The sequence below is a fragment of the Doryrhamphus excisus genome, chromosome 16 (genome assembly GCF_030265055.1).
Source record: "Doryrhamphus excisus isolate RoL2022-K1 chromosome 16, RoL_Dexc_1.0, whole genome shotgun sequence".
Lineage (NCBI taxonomy): Eukaryota > Metazoa > Chordata > Actinopteri > Syngnathiformes > Syngnathidae > Doryrhamphus > Doryrhamphus excisus.
The window spans coordinates 17342555-17366041 of NC_080481.1; the positions used below are offsets into that span (position 1 = coordinate 17342555).

A 23487-nucleotide genomic window follows, 5' to 3' on the forward strand; every position below is an offset into this window, starting at 1 on the left:
GATCTGTTCCTCCTGTTCTCGGAGTTGCTTGGAGAGGTGAATTCCTAAAATATAATAGCGGTGTTGTGGAACGCCGTGCGACAAAGGCTCAGCATCAACAAACCAAAGGTAGATTTAGACCACCCAAGAGAACCCTGACCACCCCCCCCGTCACAGCCCCCGTCCCTCACGCAGGTCTCCATTGCCCTTTTTGTCATCACGAGCGGCATTACTAAGTCTGAACTTGCCTAAACCCTTGTGGTCACACCTCTTGAAAGGGTTTTGTCGATTGGTATTCGAAGCGGGTCACCGCGCTCCCAGACGCCTCGACCCCATTTTCCCCCGCCCACCCTTGCCTCAAAGCCCCGTTTTCATTTTAATTTGCACCTGTTGTGCAGTTGTTTGCTGTAGGCAAGTGCGGACCAGCCAGTCATACGTGCCGGGGAGGGGACCCGGGGGGGGGGGGTTGCAGGAGCTTTATCCTTTCATATGTAGAACGCACACAAGTGTTGTGTAGGGATGGACTCTACCGTGGGAAGCGGGGGCCTATTATAGATTTATTGATGGATCCAACTCAACAACACGGCACCCCGACATTCCTTCACTTGTGGTTTACCTGTACCGTAACTTCAATTGTAATCAGCTCCCTCGGTAGCTTTCATGTACGGCGGCCGCGGTTCTGATGCACCAATTTCCCGGGTTCGGCGTGTGACAAAAGATTCGGATTTAGTTCACAGCGCTAATTTACAGGACAACTATTTTTAGCCAAGCAAGCATGTGAGTGTCTGCGGCGCCAGGCCCTTAAGGCATGCGGCGTCTCCGTGTTTTCGACATGCTAGGAAACATTTATATTTATGTTCACGGTCGGCTGAGTATGATGAGTAATGAGTGCGATGGTAGGTAGGTGAAGCTACTTCGTAGCGGCGCGTGTGTTGCTATGTGGAGCATCTCGGCGACACGTTGTGAAAGGTGCAGCTCGCCGGCATGCGAGGCATGCGAGCAGGCGTGGAAATTAGTGGCTATTTCGGCGTGCGTTACGCCGGCAGCTGCTTTTCCCCGTCGGCGTGCTTCGCGTGTCCACGTCTTAGACTCCAAAAATTTGAGAAATTCTAAAAATTAAAAATGCCCGTTTCTATTTTACAGCTCTCAACTACGAGAACGTGGTGGAAACCGGGTCCGAAACCGAAGAGGAGGACAAGCTGCAAGTGTCGGAGGAAGACCCGCTGATTAACGGCACCGGAAGCCCGGCCAGCCTCGTTAATGTCGAGTCATCGCCACGCACAGAGAACCACAGGTTGCCCACCAAGGAGGAGGACGACGACGAGATGCGGGACAGCGGCGTGGAGCACATCTGGCCTGACAGTGACATGCTCAGTGCCTCAGTGGACGGTACCGGTGAGTGTCAGTCACTGATGCAATCTCAACCACGGGGGGCGGGGGGGCGACTCTAGAAGGCACCGAGCTCTTTAACAGCCTTTGCTTATTTTTGTTAAAAAAAAAAAAAATGACACCCGACAGCAGTTTAAGGTTTATTCCAAACATCCGAGGCTCAAGGAGACTTTGATATGCCACATGTGCACCGTTCAGGTGAGCTGTCAATCACCCAGCTCCCCTTATCTGACTGGCACATTCTTTATGTGCACATGCTGCCGCTCGTGCTATCATCTTATACTGTAAACCCCTCCCATCTGGTGCCCGAGTAAACCTAAACAAACGCAGCCAAGCGGAGAACAAACATCGCTCGAGCCAGGTCTGTCAACGAGGCCGCAATAGCCCCCCCGCCCCCTTTTTTTTTTGGCTGGCAGGGGGTAATATTGAATTGTCATTTTGGTGGTTCTGCTCCAAACGTATTTATCTGCCACATAGTAGATCCCGTATTTATTTCCCTGTGCTTTTTACATGAAAGCTGAATATTGCATCAGATAATACTTCAATCAGAGATAATATCGGTCGTAAAAATGGCATATCAGGTCATATCGGTATGTACGTTTACAATTATGTCCATAATTTCACATTGTAAATGCGATGATTAACAATCATCAAATTTCATAACCAGTAAAAGAAGCATATTGTGTTCATTCTGGCGCTGCCAAAAGAGTAAAAAGTTAGACAAATTAATTAATGCTGATCTCTAATAATTGATCTAATTCATATTTTTAACTGCTGAGAAAATGATAATTAACAATCTAACGTCGCATCACGGAAATAATCACTAAAATACCGATTTTCCTGATTGTATTAGTCCAAAATTTGATACTTTGCACGATACTTTGTTTTTATTTGGATGTTTGTGCCACACGAGCAGCTTTCCAAATTGCATATTTGTGAATTTATTTGTCTTACAGGTTGAAAGGAAGTTATTTTAGTTGACTGTTGGTCACAATTTTTGGAGAGAAAATGTTACAAATGAATACAATAATTTCTCCATAACTTCATAACGAGTAAAAGAAGCATATTGTGTTCATTCTGGCGCTGCCAAAAGAGCAAAGTATGACAAATTAATTCATTCTGATCTCTAATAATTTATTTTATATATATATATTTCATTTAAATTCATGACATTATTATAGCAGAGCAAAATATTGACATATAACCCAAAAAGTGTCTTTATAAAGTCATTTATTGTCTTTAACTGACAATTATTGCTGTGTTCTTTTGTCAGTCTCCGAGTTGAATAAAAACACTTTTCGTTGATGTGGTAGGCTAAACTTAAGCCGCTTCGTTAGTAAACAAATTCTTTCTTATCACTCCAACTTCCTTAACGGCGCTTTTGGGGCATTTTTGGAAACGTAAATTTCCCATTCGTTGGAACAACTCTCCGCTACTCGCCGTGCCCTCCTCCATCAGCTGATGTTTAATAAGCCCAGACCAACCACTGACTGCTGTTTTCCACCCAACAACTGAAGCACGAGATTCCCAAGGCATAAAAAGGAAGCTCACTTAGCGAAACAGCTTAAAATTAGATTAATGCAAAAAATAATAATAAGAATGTAATTTATTGTCTTTAATTCATCACATTTGATAGCCCGAGTTAACGACACAAAATGAGACTTGACATTAGTTTGAGTGACGAGCAGCTGCTGATGTTGTTATGGCTCGTTAGTGATATCAGAAACAGCCGATATGAAGTATTCGACCCTCGTTGGGAAAAGTTTGGACATTCTGGTTCAATGCTAAGCGGACAAGAAATGCACTGTTGCCGCCGTTCAGAACGCGATTCAACACGGAAACCTGTTTTATCGCCGCGTATCGTATCGCCACTCCCCCTCCCGAACTTGACTTGCTCTTTTGTTGAGCGGTGCTGATTGCCGGGGTGCCAGTCACGGATGCTTGAAAGATAAATACTTTTAATTAGGGGGCAGGGGCAGAACCATTAAAGGAAGCCAGACTGCTGCAAAAAGTCATTAACAATCTTAAATTAAATTTTTATTTTTATGATAGCCATTTACATGTATAATAAGAGTCAATGATTCTTGGAAGGGAATGACAGGAACAGAGTGCTGCGAGTAGTCATGTAAGACAGCCCCCCCCTTGCCACCCCTCCTTTTAAATGAGCTGGGCTTTGCTATTCATTTCTGCTAATGAAGTAGTCGTGCACCAACCAGGACCAAGAACCCGGCAACGATCAGCAGGCTCACATTTTATACTGGGGGTGGTGCGGTATTACATTTATTAGGGGAGGGGGTAAAACGCCTAAATAACACTTCATATCCTTCAGGGATGGAGGAAACAGGACAGTTGGATAAATAAATCAAGATAAAGGATAAACAAGCTGTCGTTGCATACGGTAATTGTTTATTTGATCAAGACCCGCGGTGCCATAATGTCTGTAAATCAGCCATGTTGCAATTCCCGCATAATCTGCTTCTGCTGTGATAAAGTGTCTGACATATTTGGGAGAGCAAGTCAAGTTCATTAGAGTCTCTTTCCCAATCTTGCGGCTGTTTCCCAGCCTGCTCTTACTTTGGCGGTGCCTGAGTGTCTGCGCAGATACCTCAACATAAATGAGTCCTGAGATAAGCTAACAGCTCGGCGCCCTATCGGGAGTTTCATACCGGACCTGCAAAGTGACCTCCATGTGTCTTAGAAGTCACTTTTTATAAAGTTTTTTCAATGTTTTTTTTTATAAATGTGACTTCAAGCAAGACAGGAAGTGCCAGTAATTCCGGGAGACAATCAGACCCTTACGTTTGGCATTGTCCTTGACATTCTTCCATCCCACAATGCGGCTGGATGTGGCCTTCTGGAAAGCATGACATCATCACCGCCGACAGACGTTTGTACATAAATCACCTGCACGCGCTCCAGTTGGCAGCGCAGCTTTTTTAACAACGCAGTTCAGTGGAACCTTGGTTAGCGAACACCTTGGTTAGCGAACACCTTGGTTATCGAACACCTTGGTTAGCGAACACCTTGGTTAGCGAACACCTTGGTTAGCGAACACCTTGGTTAGCGAACACTTTGGTTAGCGAACACCTTGGTTAGCGAACACCTTGGTTAGCGAACACCTTGGTTAGCGAACACCTCGGTTAGCGAACACCTTGGTTAGCGAACACCTTGGTTAGCAAACACCTTGGTTAGCGAACACCTTGGTTAGCGAACACTTTGGTTAGCGAACACCTTGGTTAGCGAAAAACCTCGGTTAGCGTATTTTCCGGTTTACATTAAAAAACGACAAACAAACTTTTAGAGTTAGGGTTGTGGCGGGACTCTTACAGTAGTTAGTAGACAACTCGAGAATCATGTTCAGATGCCTCCCGGATGGCTCCAAAGTGGGGTAGTACCGAATCGCCCCCCGGCTCTGTCAACCGGTATCTACGGTTGATTCCGTAGCTCTTTGCTAAGACACACATTTATGCCACAAGTCTCTGCTGCAAACAATCCGCAACGGTGCCAAAAGTGTTAAATGTTCATTTAGCACTTTCATGCCTCGGAATTAGAATTGTTCTGCTTGCAAACTGGAGAACTATTTAAAAAAAAGTATTTGGTTTTAGCATTCCTGGCCGTCTAGAATGGATTCATTGTATTTATATTAGTTGTTAAGGGAAAGGCTGCACGGTGGTCGAGTGGTTAGCGCGCAGACCTCACAGCTAGGAGACCCGGATTCAATTCCAACCCCGGTCATCTCTGTGTGGAGTTTGCATGTGTGGGTTTTCTCCGGTTTCCTCCCACATTCCAAAAACATGCTAGCTTAATTAGCGACTCCAAATTGTCCATAGGTATGAATGTGAGTGTGAATGGTTGTTTGTCTATATGTGCCCTGTGATTGGCTGGCGACCACTCCAGGGTGCACGCCGCCTCTCGCCCAAAGTCAGCTGGGATAGGCTCCAGCACCCCCGTGGTAGAAAATGAATGAATGAATGAATGTTATGGGAAAAATCCATCCAGTTAGCTTAGTTCTAGGCTGCTTTGGCTGCAAGACCCACCATCACCCCTCAACGACAAGGCAACGCAAATCGCCGGGTGTCAAACTCTCAAATACCTTGTATTTTAGGGGACTGTTTGCAACGGTTAAGCGAAGACCCACCAGTTGAGAATCTGACTTTCTCGAACAGATTAGTGACAGCTAATAGTGTCCCCATTATAGTTGGGAGGGCAAGGTGAGTAGCGGAGAGGAGACGTGAAAATGGAGGCGCATGTACTAAGAGTTGTCGATCCAATGACTGGGAAATTTACATTTCAAAACCAGTAAAATTGATAAACGCCTTCTCTGTTTACCACCGAATGAGCTAAAGTTGAGCTAACAACATCAACGCAAAAGTGTTTGATTTCCAAACTACGTTGAGACTTACGACAGAATACAACGAAAATAATGATGCTTTGTATTATTTTGCTACCAAAGTATTACTTGTACAAGTTTCCAGTGTTGTCATCTCATCGGACCGTCCCTTGACTGTCATATCCCGAAGTACATTATTAAAAAAAAAAAAAAAAAAAACTTAAACTGTATTATGGAAAGCAGGAAGTGAACAAATGCAACTGATCTAACTGATGCAACTGTTACTGATCATAAAAGTACTAGATGGAGGGGTAGGATTTAATAAGCTTTGCTTCTTCCTACTCCTTTCGGACATGTGGAACTGGGAACTGATTATGTGATGCATTCAATTGTAATCTGTTGCATGTTCAAATGAAATGAAACCATTAAAAAAAATTACAAAAATTTTTAAAAATTAAAAAAAAAATGTTAATTAAAAAAAAAAAAAATTATATTAGAAAGCAGGAAGTGAACAAATATAACAGTTAGTGATTGTAAAAGTACCAGATGGAGGGGTAGGATTTAATAAGCTTTGCTTCTTCCTACTCCTTTCGGACATGTGGAACTGGGAACTGATTATGTGATGCATTCAATTGTAATCTGATGCATGTTCAAATGAAATTAAACCATTACCATTACCATTACCGTGTGATTTTCTAGCGTGAAAAGACACACATAAAGTTACGTGCATTCAAAATAAATATCCCAGAGGCAGAAGTACGAGCGTCCGTTAAAATAGGAATGTTTTCAAAACAAGCAGCTCCAGCGCCGCAATGAAAATAGTCAGGATGACGGTGCGCCGAAGTCTTCTGCACAGTCTGCTGCACAGGAGGAGGCGCGGACCTTTTGTGATTTAACGCTGACACAACACACCTCTGGCTGCCCCGGCGGTCCGCAGCGGCACATATTTGTGGCCGACACGCACCCCTTATGACCGCTTTTATGCCAACGCGAACGTGTCGGCTGCCATGTCAAGACATAAACACTCACTTCCAAGCAGAACCGGACTCGGTCCTCGCTCGCCGCAACGCGCCGCCTGCTGGAGGCGTATAGTACCGCAGATAACACGCGTTTTCCAAGGTAAACAGGGCAGAGTGGAGGACCAGTAAATCCCAGTGGTCATCCCCTTGCGTCAGGGCAAAAGCATGCAGCCAAATTTGATTAGCCAAAGCAAACATGGCCTGTGAGGACAAGCAAGTGTGCTGAAATCGGAGCTGTGTGGGTACATTTCAATCTGTTGCTTATGATTTATGCTACTAAAAAGACATTTTATTCTCAAGCTGCGGTTCTGATGCCGCTTGGCAAAAAAAAAAAAAAAAAAAAAAAAAAAAAAAACAAGCCCTCCAGAAGCCAGCCAGCCAGCCAGCAAGGGGGAGGAGGGTGTTGATCGCCCCAGCCGGAATCGCAGCCTGCACAGCCATCATCTCCATTGTCAGCTAAAAATAAAAATTTTGCCTTTGGCTTTTGTGCGGGAAAACATTAGCGTTAACACGACAAGCATCACCTTGTCCCGTGACACATGAGTGACATCAAACGCTCCCACCTCTCAACGTTCTCGGAACCGATTTAATTGCGTCCAGAAACCAACGTTGTCCTTTCGACCATTGGAGACACTTTGTTTACGAGCTTGTCTCACAGTTTACTACCGCCTCACCTGTGCCAGCGCCACACCAGCTTGTCTGTGGTGCCATTATCCTGATTGGCTGTAAAAAATCTGCCTCTTTGAAAATTTGCTCCGAGGCACAAAAACCATCTGACCGGACAATGTTTTTAAACAGCAAAGCCTTCATTTGCTATTTTTAGCACATTCGGGTGCGGACCCTCGCTGTGCGGATGAAAATGTCCGCATGTGATAAAGGAGGCATAATGTTGCACGTCGGGGGGGAGGGTGGTGGCGTCACAGCCGGGGAGTAATGAGTTGAGGCCCGCATGTCGACGGAAGCGCTTTGATTGCTCAGGTGGATATTGTGTTTAATCGCCGCTTGTCATGCTAACGGTAAATACTAAGTCGCTGTCTTGTCCGCGTGAGAGTATTCATGAAACGTGCGGCACGCTGCGCCGAAACAGTCGTTTTTATACTTTGTTGCTTTGTGCTCACGACGCCCACTTTGTCCGCCCCCAAACCCCCAATCCCCTTTTTGTGTGCAGATGAAATGAAAGATGATTTCGATACTTTGGGGCCCGACACCGCTTTGCAGGCAATTGGAAATGGTACAGGTGAGTACGCTTTCTTTGGCCCAATAAAAGTATTGGAACTAATGAGTAGTTTCTTCCTAATTAAGTACTGTAATTTGTTACTGTTCAGTTATTTGTCAGGCTTCCTACTCCTGAGTATTTGGGAATGCCAAATACCCAAATTTTTGGACAAAAACCAAATGATACGAAACCGTGACCGTACGAAACCCGAGGTTCGGCTGCAATTGACTGATCGTTTTCACTCATAACGAGCTGATTTAATCAAGAGTCTCCTAAATATTTGCTTCCCCCGACCTTTCACAAATTGGCTGCTGAAGTCTTCACAAACGACTCTTAACGCTCACCTTGACTCTGCATCCAAACGGCTCGTTAGCCGCAATCGATCCTCAATGAGACGTCACTCGTACGAGGACTAATGAAGGTCAGCGACTCTGTCTTAGTTTGTTAGCGAACCGTTGTCACAGTTGGCGCTCAATTTTCCTAATCTGGTTTGGTTCGGAAAGCCGAAATCCGTACACTGACCCTAAATACGCACATCAATGCTCTGATGCCGATGAATCCAGGAGCGTGCACGTGCACGTGCATGTTCTCTGAATTACGCAGGTCAAGTTTTTCTGTGTGATTTGTGGTTGGATTCGGTTACAATTCTTATTTTAGAGGCGCAGCGTGACACGCAGAGCCCATAATTTAGACATATTCCCTCCATAGCGGCGCTACAATGTTGTCGTGTCGCCACCCTGCTTGTGTTTTTCCAGCGAGATACTCCCTAATATGTAGGACATTTCTCTGGGGGAAAAAAAAAAATAAAAAATGAATCAAATTTATTTCTTGCCGTGTCTTTTTCCTCTCCCCGACTCCCCTTCAGTCAAGAGCGTGGATTGCACTTCAGAGTTTGAGGACTTCTTCGCCAAGCGGAAGCTGGATGACAGCGACAGCCATGTAGTGAGCATTGCCGAGTATCTCCAGCGAGGGGATACCGCTATCATCTACCCAGAAGCCCCGGAAGAGCTGTCGCGCCTCGGGACCCCCGAGGCAGCGGGGCCAGAGGAGAACGGTATGTGTCTTTTACATTTGTTTTAATGGTAATGGTTTTATTTCATTTGAACATTTGTTCACTTCCTGCCTTTCTAATATAATTTTTATTTTATTTTATTTTATTTTTTTAATTAATTTTTTTAAATTTTTTTAAATTTTTGTAATTTTTTTAATTTTTTTTTTTTTTTTCATTTGAACATGCATCAGATTACAATTGAATGCATCCCATAATCAGTTCCCAGTTCCACATGTCCAAAAGGAGTAGGAAGAAGCAAAGCTTATTAAATCCTACCCCTCCATCTGGTACTTTTACAATCAGTAACTGTTACATTTGTTCACCTCCTGCCTTTCTAAAATAATTTTTATTTCATTTGTTTTTAATTAAAATTATTAATTATTTGTTTTTTTTAATTTTTGTAATTTTTTTTATTGGTTTTATTTAATTTGAACATGCATCAGATTACAATTGAGTTCACCCCATAATCAGTTCCCAGTTCCACATGTCCGAAAGGAGTAGGAAGAAGCAAAGCTGTTACATTTGTTCACTTCCTGCTTTCCATAATACAGTTTAAGATTTTTTTTGTTGTTGTTGTTTTTAATAATGCACCTCGTACCGAAGTATCATAAGCTTCTAAGGAATTAGAACCCCTCCATTTGGTACTTTTACAATCAGTAACTGTTACATTTGTTCACCTCCTGCCTTTCTAAAATAATTTTTATTTTATTTTTTTAATAAAAAAAAATGTTTTTAATTTTTTAAAATTTTTGTAATTTTTTAATTGGTTTTATTTAATTTGAACATGCATCAGATTACAATTGAGTTCATCCCATAATCAGTTCCCAGTTCCACATGTCCGAAAGGAGTAGGAAGAAGCAAAGCTGTTACATTTGTTCACTTCCTGCTTTCCATAATACAGTTTAAGATTTTTTTGTTTTGTTTTGTTGTTTTTAATAATGCACCTCGTACCGAAGTACCATAAGCTTCTAAGGAATTAGAACCCCTCCACAATCAGTAACTGTTACATTTGTTCACTTCCTGCTTTCTATAATACAGTTTAAGGTTTTTTTTGTTTGTTTGTTTTTTTATGTAAAAAAAAAAAAAAGATGGCATCTGGGCACCCTGCCTCCCATCACGTGTTGCGTCGAAAAAAAAACAGCAGCATGAGAGTCTGGCCGCCCTCTCGCCTGACGTGAGCGGGCAGCTGTTGGTCTCACAGATTCGCCGGATGCCACAGTATTTACCTAGCGTCTTAAGCAACAGCTGGGCAGAAACCAGATAGCGCACCTCTGAAGGTCCCAGCAGGCGGAGACACGGAGGGGTTAGGGAGTGGGGGGGGGATCATGCTGCAGACATGGCAAACATATCATTGGCAAAGGTTTGAAAAAGTGACGGCAGTGAGGAAGTTCCCATCATGCTGTGTGTGTGTATACAGCATGTGTGTGTGTGTGTGTGTGTGTGTGTGTGTGTGTGTGTGTGTGTGTGCAGCAGATTGCACAGATATCTCCCATACCAATCTGGGCAGGCCGCCCATTAGCTGCCATTGATTTGCTGACCTTTTGGCCCGCTTTTCCCTTCCCTTTCAAACCCTCGCCCCCCTCTTCCCCGCCGTCACCCATACAGACCTGCCACCTGGAACGCCAGATGCCTTCGCCCAACTGTTGACCTGCCCCTATTGCGACCGGGGCTACAAGCGCTTGACATCGCTGAAGGAGCACATCAAGTACCGCCATGAGAAGAACGAGGAGAACTTCGCCTGCCCCTTGTGCAACTACACGTTCGCGTACCGCACTCAGCTCGAGCGACATATGGCCACGCACAAGCCTGCAAGGGATCAGGTGATCTATTTCCTCTTCTTCTTCTCCCGCCTCCATCCACACACACGTCTCATCTCTAAGACAAATCTTTTTTTTTTTGATTAGCAATCATTATTAATTTTTCATAGCATTTTGAAGATGCAGCTCTTTTAATAGTAATAACTTTAATTGAGGCCTTAAATGGTTTTTTGATGGCCCCTTCCTTGATATCATTTTGCAGGCTCGTTTCCACGATCCACTGATTGTGTTAATTTCCAATTTGGACATTTTTTTTTTTTCAGATGCTTAACTTCACTTCTAGTCTTTAATGTTTTTCTCGTCGGGTTGCTCCGGCTTACACACACACACACACACACACATCCCAAAGAGGTGAAATACATGGACATTTAATATCAAGATGTGTCGTTTGTTTCGGCACATTTGAGTCATGATTGTAGCTTGAATCGTTCTGGAATCAAACGCTGCAATGCAGGATGTAAATAGCTAAAAGCGTATAAAGTAGCATGCATTTTTGGATGCAATGTAAATTTAACAAATTACTGCCTGACCTGATGAGAAGAAATTATTTTCTGAGTTTGTCAAGTGCAGGTGGAACTTAATTTGACAACAAATTAGTTTGAATCATATTTTTTCCCAAAATGTGAAAAATATTTACATATTTCCCTACATATCAGATGAGTTTTAAATCCGACATATATATATATATACGTATATATTATAATATTATATATTTACAAGATATATATTTATTTATTTCAATTAAAAATTATTTTTTTATCAAGTGCAGGTGGAAGTTAGTTTGACAACAAATTAGTTTGAATCATATTTTGTTCCAAAATGTGAAAAATATTTACGTATTTCCCCACATATCAGATGAGTTTTAAATCCGACATATATATACACGTATATATTATAATATTATATATTTACAAGATATATATTTATTTATTTCAATTAAATATTATTTGTTTATGAAGTGCAGGTGGAAGTTAGTTTGACAACAAATTAGTTTAAATCATATTTTGTCCCAAAATGTGAAAAATATTTACATATTTCCCTACATATCAGATGAGTTTTAAATCCGACATATATATATATATATACATATATATTATAATATTATATATTTACAAGATATATATTTATTTATTTCAATTAAATATTATTTTTTTTATCAAGTCTTAGTTTGACAACAAATTAGTTTGAATCATATTTTGTCCCAAAACGTGAAAAATATTTACAAGATATATATTTATTTATTTCAATTTAATATTATTTTTGTGTATGTTTATGCAATCTCAGTTCCACCTGGATTTGACAAATGGGAAATCTTTAACACTTAACAAATATACTTCAATTTTGATTTTTTTTGTATGTATGTATCACCCAAAATCACTGTTGACTTATTAAAATAAATGCAATAATACTAAAAACGTGACCTCCTTGTTGCAGGTAAAAAGAGGAAAAAATAATATCGTAAAAATAATAATAAATCCGCGTCATGTCGTGTGTCCAATTGTCTCGTGAGACCGGACGAAAGCCCCGGGCTGGATTCGATGTCGTCAACGAGCACTCTCACCTGATCTACCAGCTGGGTGTAAACGGGAGCAGATGGGCTCGACGAGTGCGCCACCGTCCCAATCCCCATATTACGATGCTACCTCCGCTCCCTCGCTTAATGGCCGGCGAGTCCCGTTCAAGCATCGCGGCTCCTTCTGCTCCGCTACTTATGTTAACTTGTAAATCAGCTGTAGCGCGGCCGCAGTCGCCTTCCTTGGCGGTCTGTTCTCCGTTATCAGCACGCTCGCGAGGCGAGGCGGGACGGCGGCCATTAGCATAAAGAATAATGTACCCATTGGTAAACATGTGCTCTCGTATGTTTACAAGCCTTAATGCTCCTCCTCCTTTTAAGCAATTAGCTGGAATATGACTAATTAGAGCTTATACATATGCAAACATCCTGCCGGGTCCCGCCCATAAGGCGGCGGCATTCATGCCGTCAGTGCATGAAGGTGAGATGAAGCATTTTGCTGCTGCCATTCACAATTAAGGGCCTAGAGTGTCTTATTAGCAGTGAGGCTAAACTTTAGCGGGCAGAGGTCCTCAGGGGGAGAAGAGGGGAGGAGGAAGTGCGGGGGGTGGGGGGGGGGGGGGCGGAGGCACAGAAGCAGCTGTTGCTGTTTGTTTATGCAACTCAGCAACATACGAGTGGCGGGGTCCCTCTCCGGCGCTTGGTGGGGGCCCCCGACTCTCCCCGCTTGATCTTTGAAGGTTGGGGCTGTTTGAACAATTCCTCGTAGTGTGCTGTGCGCCACCATCTGTCTCCCCAGGAATGCACACACCCCGGCATTTGTCAGAGCCGCGCCGGTCAAGGGGGGGGGGGGATTTTCTCTTGACTGAGCCGGGGGGGGAAAAAAATGTTACTCACCTCCCACTCAGAGTGAATGTTTTCACCAGTGATGAGCGGGTTTACACAGCCTCGTTGCTGGGTGCCGAGGATTGTTAGAATTGCTAATTAGACGCTCATATGCTGGCTGTCCCACAAGACAATTCGGCGTTGCAAAACTGAAAAAAAAAAAAAAAAACACAAGTATTAAGCATAACACAAGCTGACACGACACTTATTACAGTCAAATGAATGAAAATGACATCCGGTCAGTTCTTTCATGAATGGAAATGCGCTACACAAAGATTAGATATTCCGGGATGGCCAACTCCAAAGACTATTTTAGTCCATTCATTCATTCATTCATTTTCTACCGCTTTTTCCTCACGAGGGTCGCAGGGGTGCTGGAGCCTATCCCAGCTGTCTTCGGGCGTAAGGCGGGGTACACCCTGGACTGGTCGCCAGCCAATCACAGGGCACATATAGACAAACAACCATTCACACTCACATTCATACCTATGGAGTCGCCAATTAACCTAGCATGTGTTTGGAATGTGGGAGGAAACCGGAGTACCCGGAGAAAACCCACGCATGCACGGGGAGAACATGCAAACTCCACACAGAGATGGGGGTGGGATTGAACCCTGGTCTCCCAGCTGTGAGGTCTGCGTGCTAACCCCTAGACCATCGTGCCGCCCCTATTTTAGTCCATATAATATAGAAATATATATTTTTTGGCACGTTGAAATAAAGTCACGTCCACACTGTGCTGGATTAGTAAATAGTTGCATCCAGACGGGAACGCATCACTGGGTGAAAACACAAGGAAAACCGATGTGTGGCAGTGTAAACAAACATGAACGAACGTTAGTCCGTGGTCGTCCGGTTTCCAAGCTCATCCAAACTTATGATTCATTCATTTATTTTCGACCGCTTTTCCTCACGAGGGTCACAGGGGTGCTGGAGCCTATACCTGTCTTTGGGCGAGAGGCGGGGTACACCCTGGACTGGTCGCCAACCAATCACAGAGCACATATAGACAAACAACCATTCACACTCACATTCATACCTATGGACAATTTGGAGTCGCTAATTAACCTAGCATTTTTTGGAATGTGGGAAGAAACCGGAGTACCCGGAGAAAACATGCAAACTCCACACAGAGATGGCCGTGGGTGGAATTGAACCCTGGTCTCCTAGCTGTGAGGTCTGCGCGCTAACCACACAACCGCCGTGCAGCCCTCCAGATTTATGATGAATTGAATAATTACGACTATGATTCATTTTGGAGAGTATCAGAAGAATGTCAAATGTGGTGAGTCATGTCCGTCCAAATATTCAGATATATTCAGTGGTTCGGTCATTGAGTTTTCAAATCTTTCCAATCTGTTTTGACGTGAAAAAGTTTCCGTGTTGCTCGCCCCTCAGTGGAGCGGTTTGCGCTAAACGTGAAGTGTCCGCAACTTTTAACAGAGAACGTCTCCTTCTTCATTCCGCAGCACCAACTGCTGAACCAAGCGGCCGGCAACCGCAAGTTCAAGTGCACTGAGTGCGGTAAGGCCTTCAAGTACAAGCACCACCTTAAGGAACACCTCCGCATCCACAGTGGTGAGTAGCGACTGGCACGCATGTAAGATACCGTTCAATCGTGTAGCCGTTAGCCGTACCTAATGTTTTTTGTATCGGTTTTCCATTCAAGGTGAAAAACCCTACGAATGCCCCAACTGCAAAAAGCGTTTCTCGCACTCCGGATCCTACAGTTCGCATATCAGCAGCAAGAAGTGCATCGGCCTCATCGCCGTCAACGGCAGGATGCGCGGCAACATGAAGACAGGCTCCTCCCCCACCTCCGCCTCCTCCTCCCCCACAAACACTGCCATCACTCAGCTGCGACAAAAGCTGGAAAACGGCAAACCACTCGGTCTCTCCGACCACAACAACCACTTGAGCATCAAGACCGAGCCGGTGGACTTCAACGACTACAAGCTGATGATGGCCTCACACGGATTTGGTGCTCCCGGGCCTTTCATGAACGGTGTCGTGAGGGGGGACAGTCCCCTCGGGGGTCACCACAACTCCACAGCCCAGAGCCCACTGCAGCACTTAGGAATGCCCGGGCTGGAGTCGCAGCTCCTCGGCTACCCGGGCTCACTGGTAAACAACCTGAGCGAGGTTCAGAAGGTCCTGCAGATTGTGGACAACACTGTATGTCGGCAGAAAATGGACTGCAAGCCAGAGGAGCTGTCCAGGCTCACAGCCTACATGAAGGAACTGGGCTCGCAAGTGGAGGAGCAAAAACAGGGCCTGACGTCGCCAGGTGGGCCTCAGGTCAGTCTTCCGCTCGTCAATCACAACGGCGCCACCAAAAGCATTATCGACTACACGCTAGAGAAGGTCAACGAAGCCAAAGCCTGTCTCCAGAGCTTGACCACAGACTCGAAGAGACAGATTAGCAATATCAAACGGGAAAAATCCAATCACATGCTGGATGGCATCGTGGAGGACAAGGCTACAGAAAACAACATGTTCACGCCGTACGCATGTCAGTACTGCAAAGAAACCTTCCCGGGTCCGATCCCGCTCCATCAGCACGAGCGCTATTTGTGCAAAATGAACGAGGAGATCAAAGCTGTGCTCCAGCCCACTGAAAACCTGATGCCCAACAAACCGGGAATATTCATGGAAAAGAACGCCCTTCTGGCTTCTTCCATGTTGACTGAGAAGGGACTGACGGGACCCCTTCACCCCTACAGGGACCACATGTCTGTGTTGAAGGCGTATTTCGCCATGAATATGGAGCCCAACTCGGAGGAACTGCTCAAGATCTCCATCGCAGTTGGCCTTCCTCAGGAATTTGTGAAAGAATGGTTTGATCAGCGTAAGATGTTCCAATACGGCAGCGACAGAACTCCGCCCCTGGAGCACAAGAACGGCACTGAAATGGTTGTCGGAACAAGTAACCACCACAGTCCCCGCAAAGATCAACTGGTGTCCCGATCGCCCGTGTCTCTAATCAAACCGAGCGACTGCACGGCGTCCCCGGCGGCGGCCGAACTCCAACTCAACAACAACTGTGACAATTCCCTCAGACATTTCAAAAACCACCAGTTTGGCTCCGCCAAAGCCGTGGGTGACAAGTTGGACCATTCCCGGAGCAACACGCCATCGCCGCTGAACCTGTCGTCCACATCGTCCAAACATTCGCACAGTAGTTCGTACACCCCCAACAGCCTGGCGTCCGAGGACCTGCAGGCCGAGCCGCTGGATCTTTCTCTTCCGCGACTCATCAAGGAACCCAAACACGCACTGACCGTGAAGAGCCGACCCAAAGTAAACAGCGTTACTATCGAGCCCAGCAGCGTCCCGTCACCACGCGAGCACTTCGAAGAGCCCCTTAACCTCGCCTATCTCAAGAAGGAGTTTTCCGCCTCCGCCAACAACGGCAACATGGAGAAAAGCACTAGCCCCCTCTTTGGCATCAACCCCTTTGCCGCTAAACCGTTGTACACGTCACTTCCCCCTCAGAGCGCTTTCCCACCAGCCACGTTCATGCCGCCGATGCAGGCCAGCATTCCAGGACTCAGGCCCTATCCCGGCATGGATCAGATGAGTTTCCTACCACACATGGCCTACACGTACGCGGCTGGCGCCGCTACCTTTGCTGAGATGCAGCAGCGGAGAAAATACCAGCGGAAACCGGGTTTCCAGGTAAATACGCTACTTGCGATATGGACTACTTTCTCTGCTCTGACCATGCAGGTGATGCATGTGAACGGTCCAGGTTGGTTTAAGCTACAATTCCTCAAGCCTGGCTTGATGTTCACCTAGAATTTTGAAATAAAGACACATTGATTAGTTCTAGCTCCAATAACACACTCCATGACTTTAGTCTCCAAGTTAAACTAGTCGACTAGTGCCATGTCGCAAACAGGATTTTCTGAGCAAAACCCCGACGCAGAACTTTGAAATGTTCACCATCATAAACCAGCCATAAACATTTGACCGTACTAAAAGGATTTTCCTGTTTTTTTACGCCAACGTAATGATATTTTATTGGAGCCGGACTAAAATTCACAACAGTTTTTAAGCAGTTTAATGAATGATTGTGAAAAACATATACCGTATTTCACATTTTTTTTCATAGGTTGGCGGTTCCTGCCACTTATACTCCAGAGCGACTTATACATGATAAAACCTTTTTTGTTCATGTTTATTTTTTAGCATATCTTACACCTATTCAGCATGTTCTCTATTCTTTTATTGTTAGAACTTGCCTTCCAAGAGGACGTAATGTCTGTTTTGGTCAAGTAGTTTGCAAAATAAATTACCCGCCAAAAAATGCGACTTATACTCCAGTGCGACTTATGTATGTTTTTTTCTACCTAATTCACGACAATTTTTAAGCAGTTTAATTACTAATTGTGAAAAACATATACCGTGTTTTCCGGACTATAAGTCACACTTTTTTTCATCGGTTGGCGGTTCCTGCGACTTATACTCCAGAGCGACTTATATATGATAAAACTGTTGATGTTCTCTATTCTTTTATTGTTAGAACTTGCCTTCCAAAAGGACGTCTGTGACTTATACTTATAATTATGCATTTTTGGCCTGGTGTGACTTATAGTCCAGAAAATACGGTACTTTTTGTTTTTTTGGTAGCATATGCCAGCTAGTGATTTTTGGGAGGTTTAACAAACAAATCATTTTGAGTTGTATGGAATCTCTTCCCTGCTTATATTCTACCTCCGTACGCAATGTTAACTCATCAACTTTATTAAATTACAATAATCTACGTGATAAACAAACCAGATATCAAACAGCAGATGTTCCAGAATGTTTGCCTATGTAAAAATGACAAAGGCCTACCCTAGAGCTCCCCACGCTATCCCAGCACTCCTCGGTGGCGTTTTACAGCCAGATAATCTTCCAAGTGCAGTTTAATAATGCACCAGCCCCATGTTCATTACCACTGAATGCTGAGGGCTGTTTAACATAGAGTGAACCATTTTGATGAAAAAAAGTATTAATAATGTTCCTATTCTAAGTTATTAAATTAGATTTTAAAAATACAGCTACAGGCGTTTAATTGAAATTGATTGCATAGTGATAGCGGTGGTCCCGTCTAAAAACGTCCTGGCATTGTCGCGTTCATTAAAGAAACACGTCACACACCGTGATTGCGATCGCTGTGGCAGAATGTTCCACACACGCCGCAACATTGTTCTCCATCAATTCACACACTGCACTTGTCTTCATCGTAAAAGAGACTTTTAAAGGCACGCCACTGCTACTGACGCGACGGAGACGGGTAACAATACGCCACGCCGCATAACTTACAGCGTCAGGCCACATAAATGTTTTTATTTGGAAGGAGATAATCATGTTTGGATTCTTATTCACCAGAATATTACCGCCTTTATTCCGAACAAATTGCACGTATTACTTTCAACTCGTACTTTAATTATATATATTATCAATTCAAGAAAAACAAGGTCAAGATTCCAGTGAGTAGAACATGGTATGTTTCAGTCAACTGCTGATGACATCATAGACAAGTACAAGACTGACTTACGATTCCGGTTTCTATGTATTAGCATGCTAACTGGCCGCTAACAAGGACGTTATGTAACGGAAAACACTGACGACCAGCAGCGGAAAAACGGAATAATCATTAGATACCAAAAGAGACAAGGTCGGGTAACTAAACGACCAGAATAACGTTGGCCAAAATAACGGATGCTAAGAAGCTCTAAACGTCGGTTTTGGTTATTTTTCAATGAATCACGCGGCCCTACTAAAGACAGAAGCGTCTTGACCAAGGACTCAACACCAGAGGCAGGATTTGAACCCTAAAGTTACCGGACAACAGCCCTACCGCTCGCATCTCCGACACCACTTCGCATAGCCAAGTTCTCACATAAGTACAGTCTATGAACTACGTCTCGGCCTTAACTGAGGTTTCAGTCTTCAAACTGAATCCCGGTCGAATGCGTTTGGATGCACATTTCGGATTTGTATTCATCCCGAATCCCTCCCAAATTCATGGTGGTTGTTTTTTTGTCCCCTGTATCTGCTTTGTTGTTTCTCATTGATAAGGGCGACCTACTCAACTACACATCAGTACAGTCTACGGACTACGTCTCGGCTTTAACCGAGGTCTCAGTCTTCAAACTGAATCCCGGTCGAATGCGTTTGTTGCACATTTCGGATTTGTATTCATTCCGAATCCCTCCCAAACTCATCGTGGTTTTTTTTGTCCCCTTTGTCTTCTTTGTTGTTTCTCGTTGATAAGAGCAACCTACTCAACCACATATCAGTACAGTCTAAGGACTACATCTCGGCTTTAACCGAGGTCTCAGTCTTCAAACTGAATCCCGGTTGAATGTGTTTGGATGCACATTTTGGATTTGTATTCATCCCGAATCCCTCCCAAAATCATCGTGGTTGTTTTTTTGTCCGCTTTGTCTTCTTTTTTGTTTCTCGTTGATAAGGGCGACCTACTCGACCACACATCAGTACAGACTACGGACTATGTCTCGACCTTAACCGAGGTCTCAGTCTTCAAACTGAATCCCGGTCGAATGCGTCAGGCTGCACATTTTGGATTTGAATTTGTCCCGAATCCCTCCCAAACTCATTGTGTTTTTTTTTTGTCCCCTTTGTCTTCTCTGTTGTTTCTCGTTGATAAGGGTGACCTACTCGACGCCACAGCCGATTACATGTCAGGGCTGGACGACATGACAGACCCCGACTCCTGTCTGTCGCGGAAGAAGATTAAGAAGACTGAAAGTGGTATGTACGCGTGTGACTTGTGCGACAAAACATTCCAGAAGAGCAGTTCCCTTCTCAGACACAAATATGAACACACAGGTATATACTGTTCTAGACCCTTATTTCCAACCCCATTATATTTCCTTTTGTCAATGTTTGTATTGAAAATCCTCAGTGAATCTTTGAACGTGTCCCCTCCTCTTCCTCCTTTCTGTTGTACCTCTTGTAACTTGCTTCTTCATCAACAGGGTGGACAAAGTTGTGTCGTTATCTCGAAAGACACACCCAATGAGTACAGGCAGATCTAAGCGCCGATACCTCTAATGATAACGATTCTTTCTGATTATTGCGACAATGCAAAGATCCTCTTTGATGAGGTTCATTTGAGACGATATCGCGAGCCAGTGGGGCGGGGGGGCGACTCGCTCAGGACACTTTCATGCTGTGTTCAGAAGGGAAGTGGTCGAACTGGAGATAAGGAGCCAGTTTCTCCTCACGTGGCGAATACGTTGGCGAAGTTTAAGAAACGAAACCGCGGAACATGAACTTGAATCATATTTGGAGATAAGCCGGCCCCCATTCCTGCTGAGCTGACATTTGTTTACTCCTTTGTGCGACGCACCGATGAGTTCCTTTGTTTGGTCCGCAGGAGGGAGCTTCCGGTACTTTCTCCTCGCAATTGGAATAATGTCGGATTTGATGTCATTTTGCTCCACGCCATCCAATCCATTGCATCATTTCTTTGCCTGTGTGATTTGTTACGGCGCCCCAGCCATGACGGACCACTCACGTTCCCCGCTCTTCGTTTTTGTGTGTCCACAGGCAAACGGCCGCACCAGTGCCAGATCTGCAAGAAGGCCTTCAAACACAAGCACCATCTCATCGAGCACTCGCGCCTTCACTCGGGCGAGAAACCCTACCAGTGCGATAAGTGCGGCAAAAGGTTCTCGCACTCGGGTTCCTACTCGCAGCACATGAACCACCGCTACTCGTACTGCAAGCGCGAGGCGGAGGAGCGCGAGGCGGCCGAGAGGGAGGCCCGCGAGAAGGGCCACATGGAGCCCACGGAGCTACTAATGAGCCGGGCGTACTTGCAGGGCATCACACCTCAGGGTTATCCCGAGTTAGCCGAGCGCGAGGCTATATTGCGGCATGACGGCGTCAACGGAGGCATCATAGAGGGACGTAAGGAAGTGGATGAAACGTACGCCAAGATGGGACGCAGGGAGGACGAGTTTGAGGAGGAGGAGGAGGAAAGCAAGAGCATGGACACGGACCCGGACACGTTGAGGGACGAAGAGGACAACGGAGAGCACTCGATGGACGATAGCTCGCTGGATGGCAAAATGGAAACCAAATCGGATCACGAGGACGCCATGGAGGACGCGATGTAGTCAGCTTCCCACGTTTGACGTTTTTCGTCCACTTCAGTATTCTTACCTGCTCGGTTTAAGACGTGACATTTTAAACCGTGTGCGTGCACGTGCCTGAAGCTTCCGGGAAGCTTTGACCGCTAAATCAATGAAGCGGCGGTGACGGTGGAGGGGGGGAAGGGGGGAGAGGTTTGTGACAGGAGCTGCATTATGCAAACCCAACAAAGAATTAATACATTTGGAAAAATGTACAGTCCTATGGCCTAAACATGCGTGTGGTGCTAACCTCCCCCCCCCCCGACCGTGTTCCATAGTATTTATAGCACAAACGGTGACTTGTACAAATTGCACTCCGCTTCTATAATCATGAAGGAAAAAAAAAAAGAAAAAGTATTGCCTATGTATATATTTATATGGTGTCGGAACAAGAGCAGTGGCGCCCGCGCCCCCTTCAAGTCGTCGGTGTTTGTCGTCACCCACCTTTGGTTCCGCCACCCGCAGCCACACTGTGTCAGGCCTCCAATCATTAAGACTGTGAAGGATGTGGGTCAGAGCAAGAGGACCAGCTCGTGGCACCTCCTTAAGGGAAAATTTGGGTTCTGGACTTTATGGATGCTTTACGGGAGGGGGGGTGGGAGGTGGGGCGTAAATGAAGGATGAAGCCTTTGTGAGGTGTTTTTTTTTGTTTTTTTTTTGTTTTTTTTTTTCAAAAAAAGAAGCCTTATATGCAAACCTTTTAACCTGTGTGTTCTCTGCAAGTGCCACCCTCGTATTGTGTCAAGGAAGGTTACTTTTTTTTTTTTTTTTTTTTTCACCAGCTTCAGTATTATGGGATGGTTTACCGTTGTTCTCTGCAGCACCCGTGTCAGTATTAAGACCTTAGGCAGCAGTTACTTAGTTTACATTATGTTGTGCAATGTTTATTTGTCAGTGTTACACCAAACCTCTTCTTTTCTTTTTTTTTTTTTTTTTTGGAATACAACAAATTGCATTCATCTTATTTGTAGGTTGGAAAAAAAGATTATTTATGTGGCCCATTTTATATTTCCTAATTTTATTTATTTCATACTGTTGTGTACAGTACTATAGGTCTTCAATATATAGATATATTTTAGTAAAAAGGAACATGTGTCGATCATAGGGCAAATTTTACGTAAGAGAGCATTTATTGTGTTTTGAAACATTGTGAAATGCGAAGTTTAATTTTATTTTATTTCCTCAATTTTCCACATAATGGAAAATTTCAAATTTGGGAACTTTTATACAATTGTGAAAACACTGTATTTTCGACTGAAAAAAAATTCCACTTTCTTCATCTTTCTTTCCTTTTTTTTAAGCTAAAAAATGAAGAGGGACTGTTAAATACTATGTATGATATCATGACTGAAGAAGAATCTTTCCTGAAATGTCTTTGTAAAAGTATTATTGAATTCTTGATTTGTAATTTCTCTTGAAAATGACCCTGCTCGAATAAAAGTAGCCAAATTACAAAATACCAAACCCTTGCCGCGTCCTCTTTGTTTTGTGGCATGACACTCCATCCATCCATCATCCATTGCTGGCATTACGTTACATTTTTGTTTGCATCATGAACGCATCATGACAAGCCACGCCTCTCCGTTATGACGTCAAACGGACTCCCAGTATAAAGCACCCCCCTCACAGCCACACACAGTCTGACACTATTAAATAATTTTACTCTTCTATCACTTTACAATTTTATGATTTAATTCTTACCGGAACATAAACATAAACACGTCTTTAGTCCGCTCGTCCTGACAGCAACACTTCCTGGTTCTGAGGCGCATTCAGGGACACTCCGTGCCTTTTACCAGGCGTGTATGTGTGGTCCAAATAGACAAAAAAACAAAGAAGAACAATACGTGAATATTCTTAACAGCGTGTAAGTGTGCTCTAAACGTGAATTTAAGTTACATCACGCTTCTTGATCACTTAAAACACTGTTAAATTATGATTTTGCTGCTATTAAAGAACTTTTTTTAACGTTATAATCCGATATATACCTGTGTGTGCCACCAGCTCTCAAACAATCCGCTCGCCCTGGGGCTCGAGCTGGTTCTCCAAGTGCGTTCAGGGACACTCGGAGCTTCGAATAACAAAACATTGCAAGTCATTACTATGTGCACTGGTATGGTCTAAATAAACAGAAC

At 44.3% G+C, this 23487-nt stretch overlaps 1 protein-coding gene and 1 long non-coding RNA gene across 6 annotated transcripts in view; one reads left to right on the forward strand and one right to left on the reverse strand.

Moving 5' to 3' along the window:
• Positions 1–23151, reverse strand: part of LOC131103953 (uncharacterized) — a 32998-nt gene extending 9847 nt beyond the window's left edge. Inside the window, exons 1-2 of the long non-coding RNA XR_009119717.1 lie at positions 23054–23151; positions 13212–13348 (exon numbers count right to left, since the gene is read on the reverse strand). This is a non-coding gene — a long non-coding RNA (uncharacterized LOC131103953). The remainder of the gene's footprint in view (positions 1–13211; positions 13349–23053) is intronic.
• The window catches only part of zeb2b (zinc finger E-box binding homeobox 2b), a 68118-nt gene extending 44923 nt beyond the window's left edge, over positions 1–23195 (forward strand). For 2 of the 5 annotated variants that reach the window (XM_058050524.1, XM_058050523.1), the window contains exons 3-10: positions 1120–1374; positions 7886–7954; positions 8799–8987; positions 10590–10804; positions 14669–14777; positions 14869–16877; positions 19862–20042; positions 20766–23195. In XM_058050524.1, coding sequence (XP_057906507.1) covers positions 1120–1374; positions 7886–7954; positions 8799–8987; positions 10590–10804; positions 14669–14777; positions 14869–16877; positions 19862–20042; positions 20766–21337 — 3599 coding nt within the window. In that variant the 3' untranslated portion in view covers positions 21338–23195. The remainder of the gene's footprint in view (positions 1–1119; positions 1375–7885; positions 7955–8798; positions 8988–10589; positions 10805–14668; positions 14778–14868; positions 16878–19861; positions 20043–20765) is intronic. The other 3 variants (XM_058050526.1, XM_058050525.1, XM_058050527.1) reach the window with 3 other exon arrangements.
• The last annotated feature ends 292 nt before the right edge of the window (positions 23196–23487 follow it).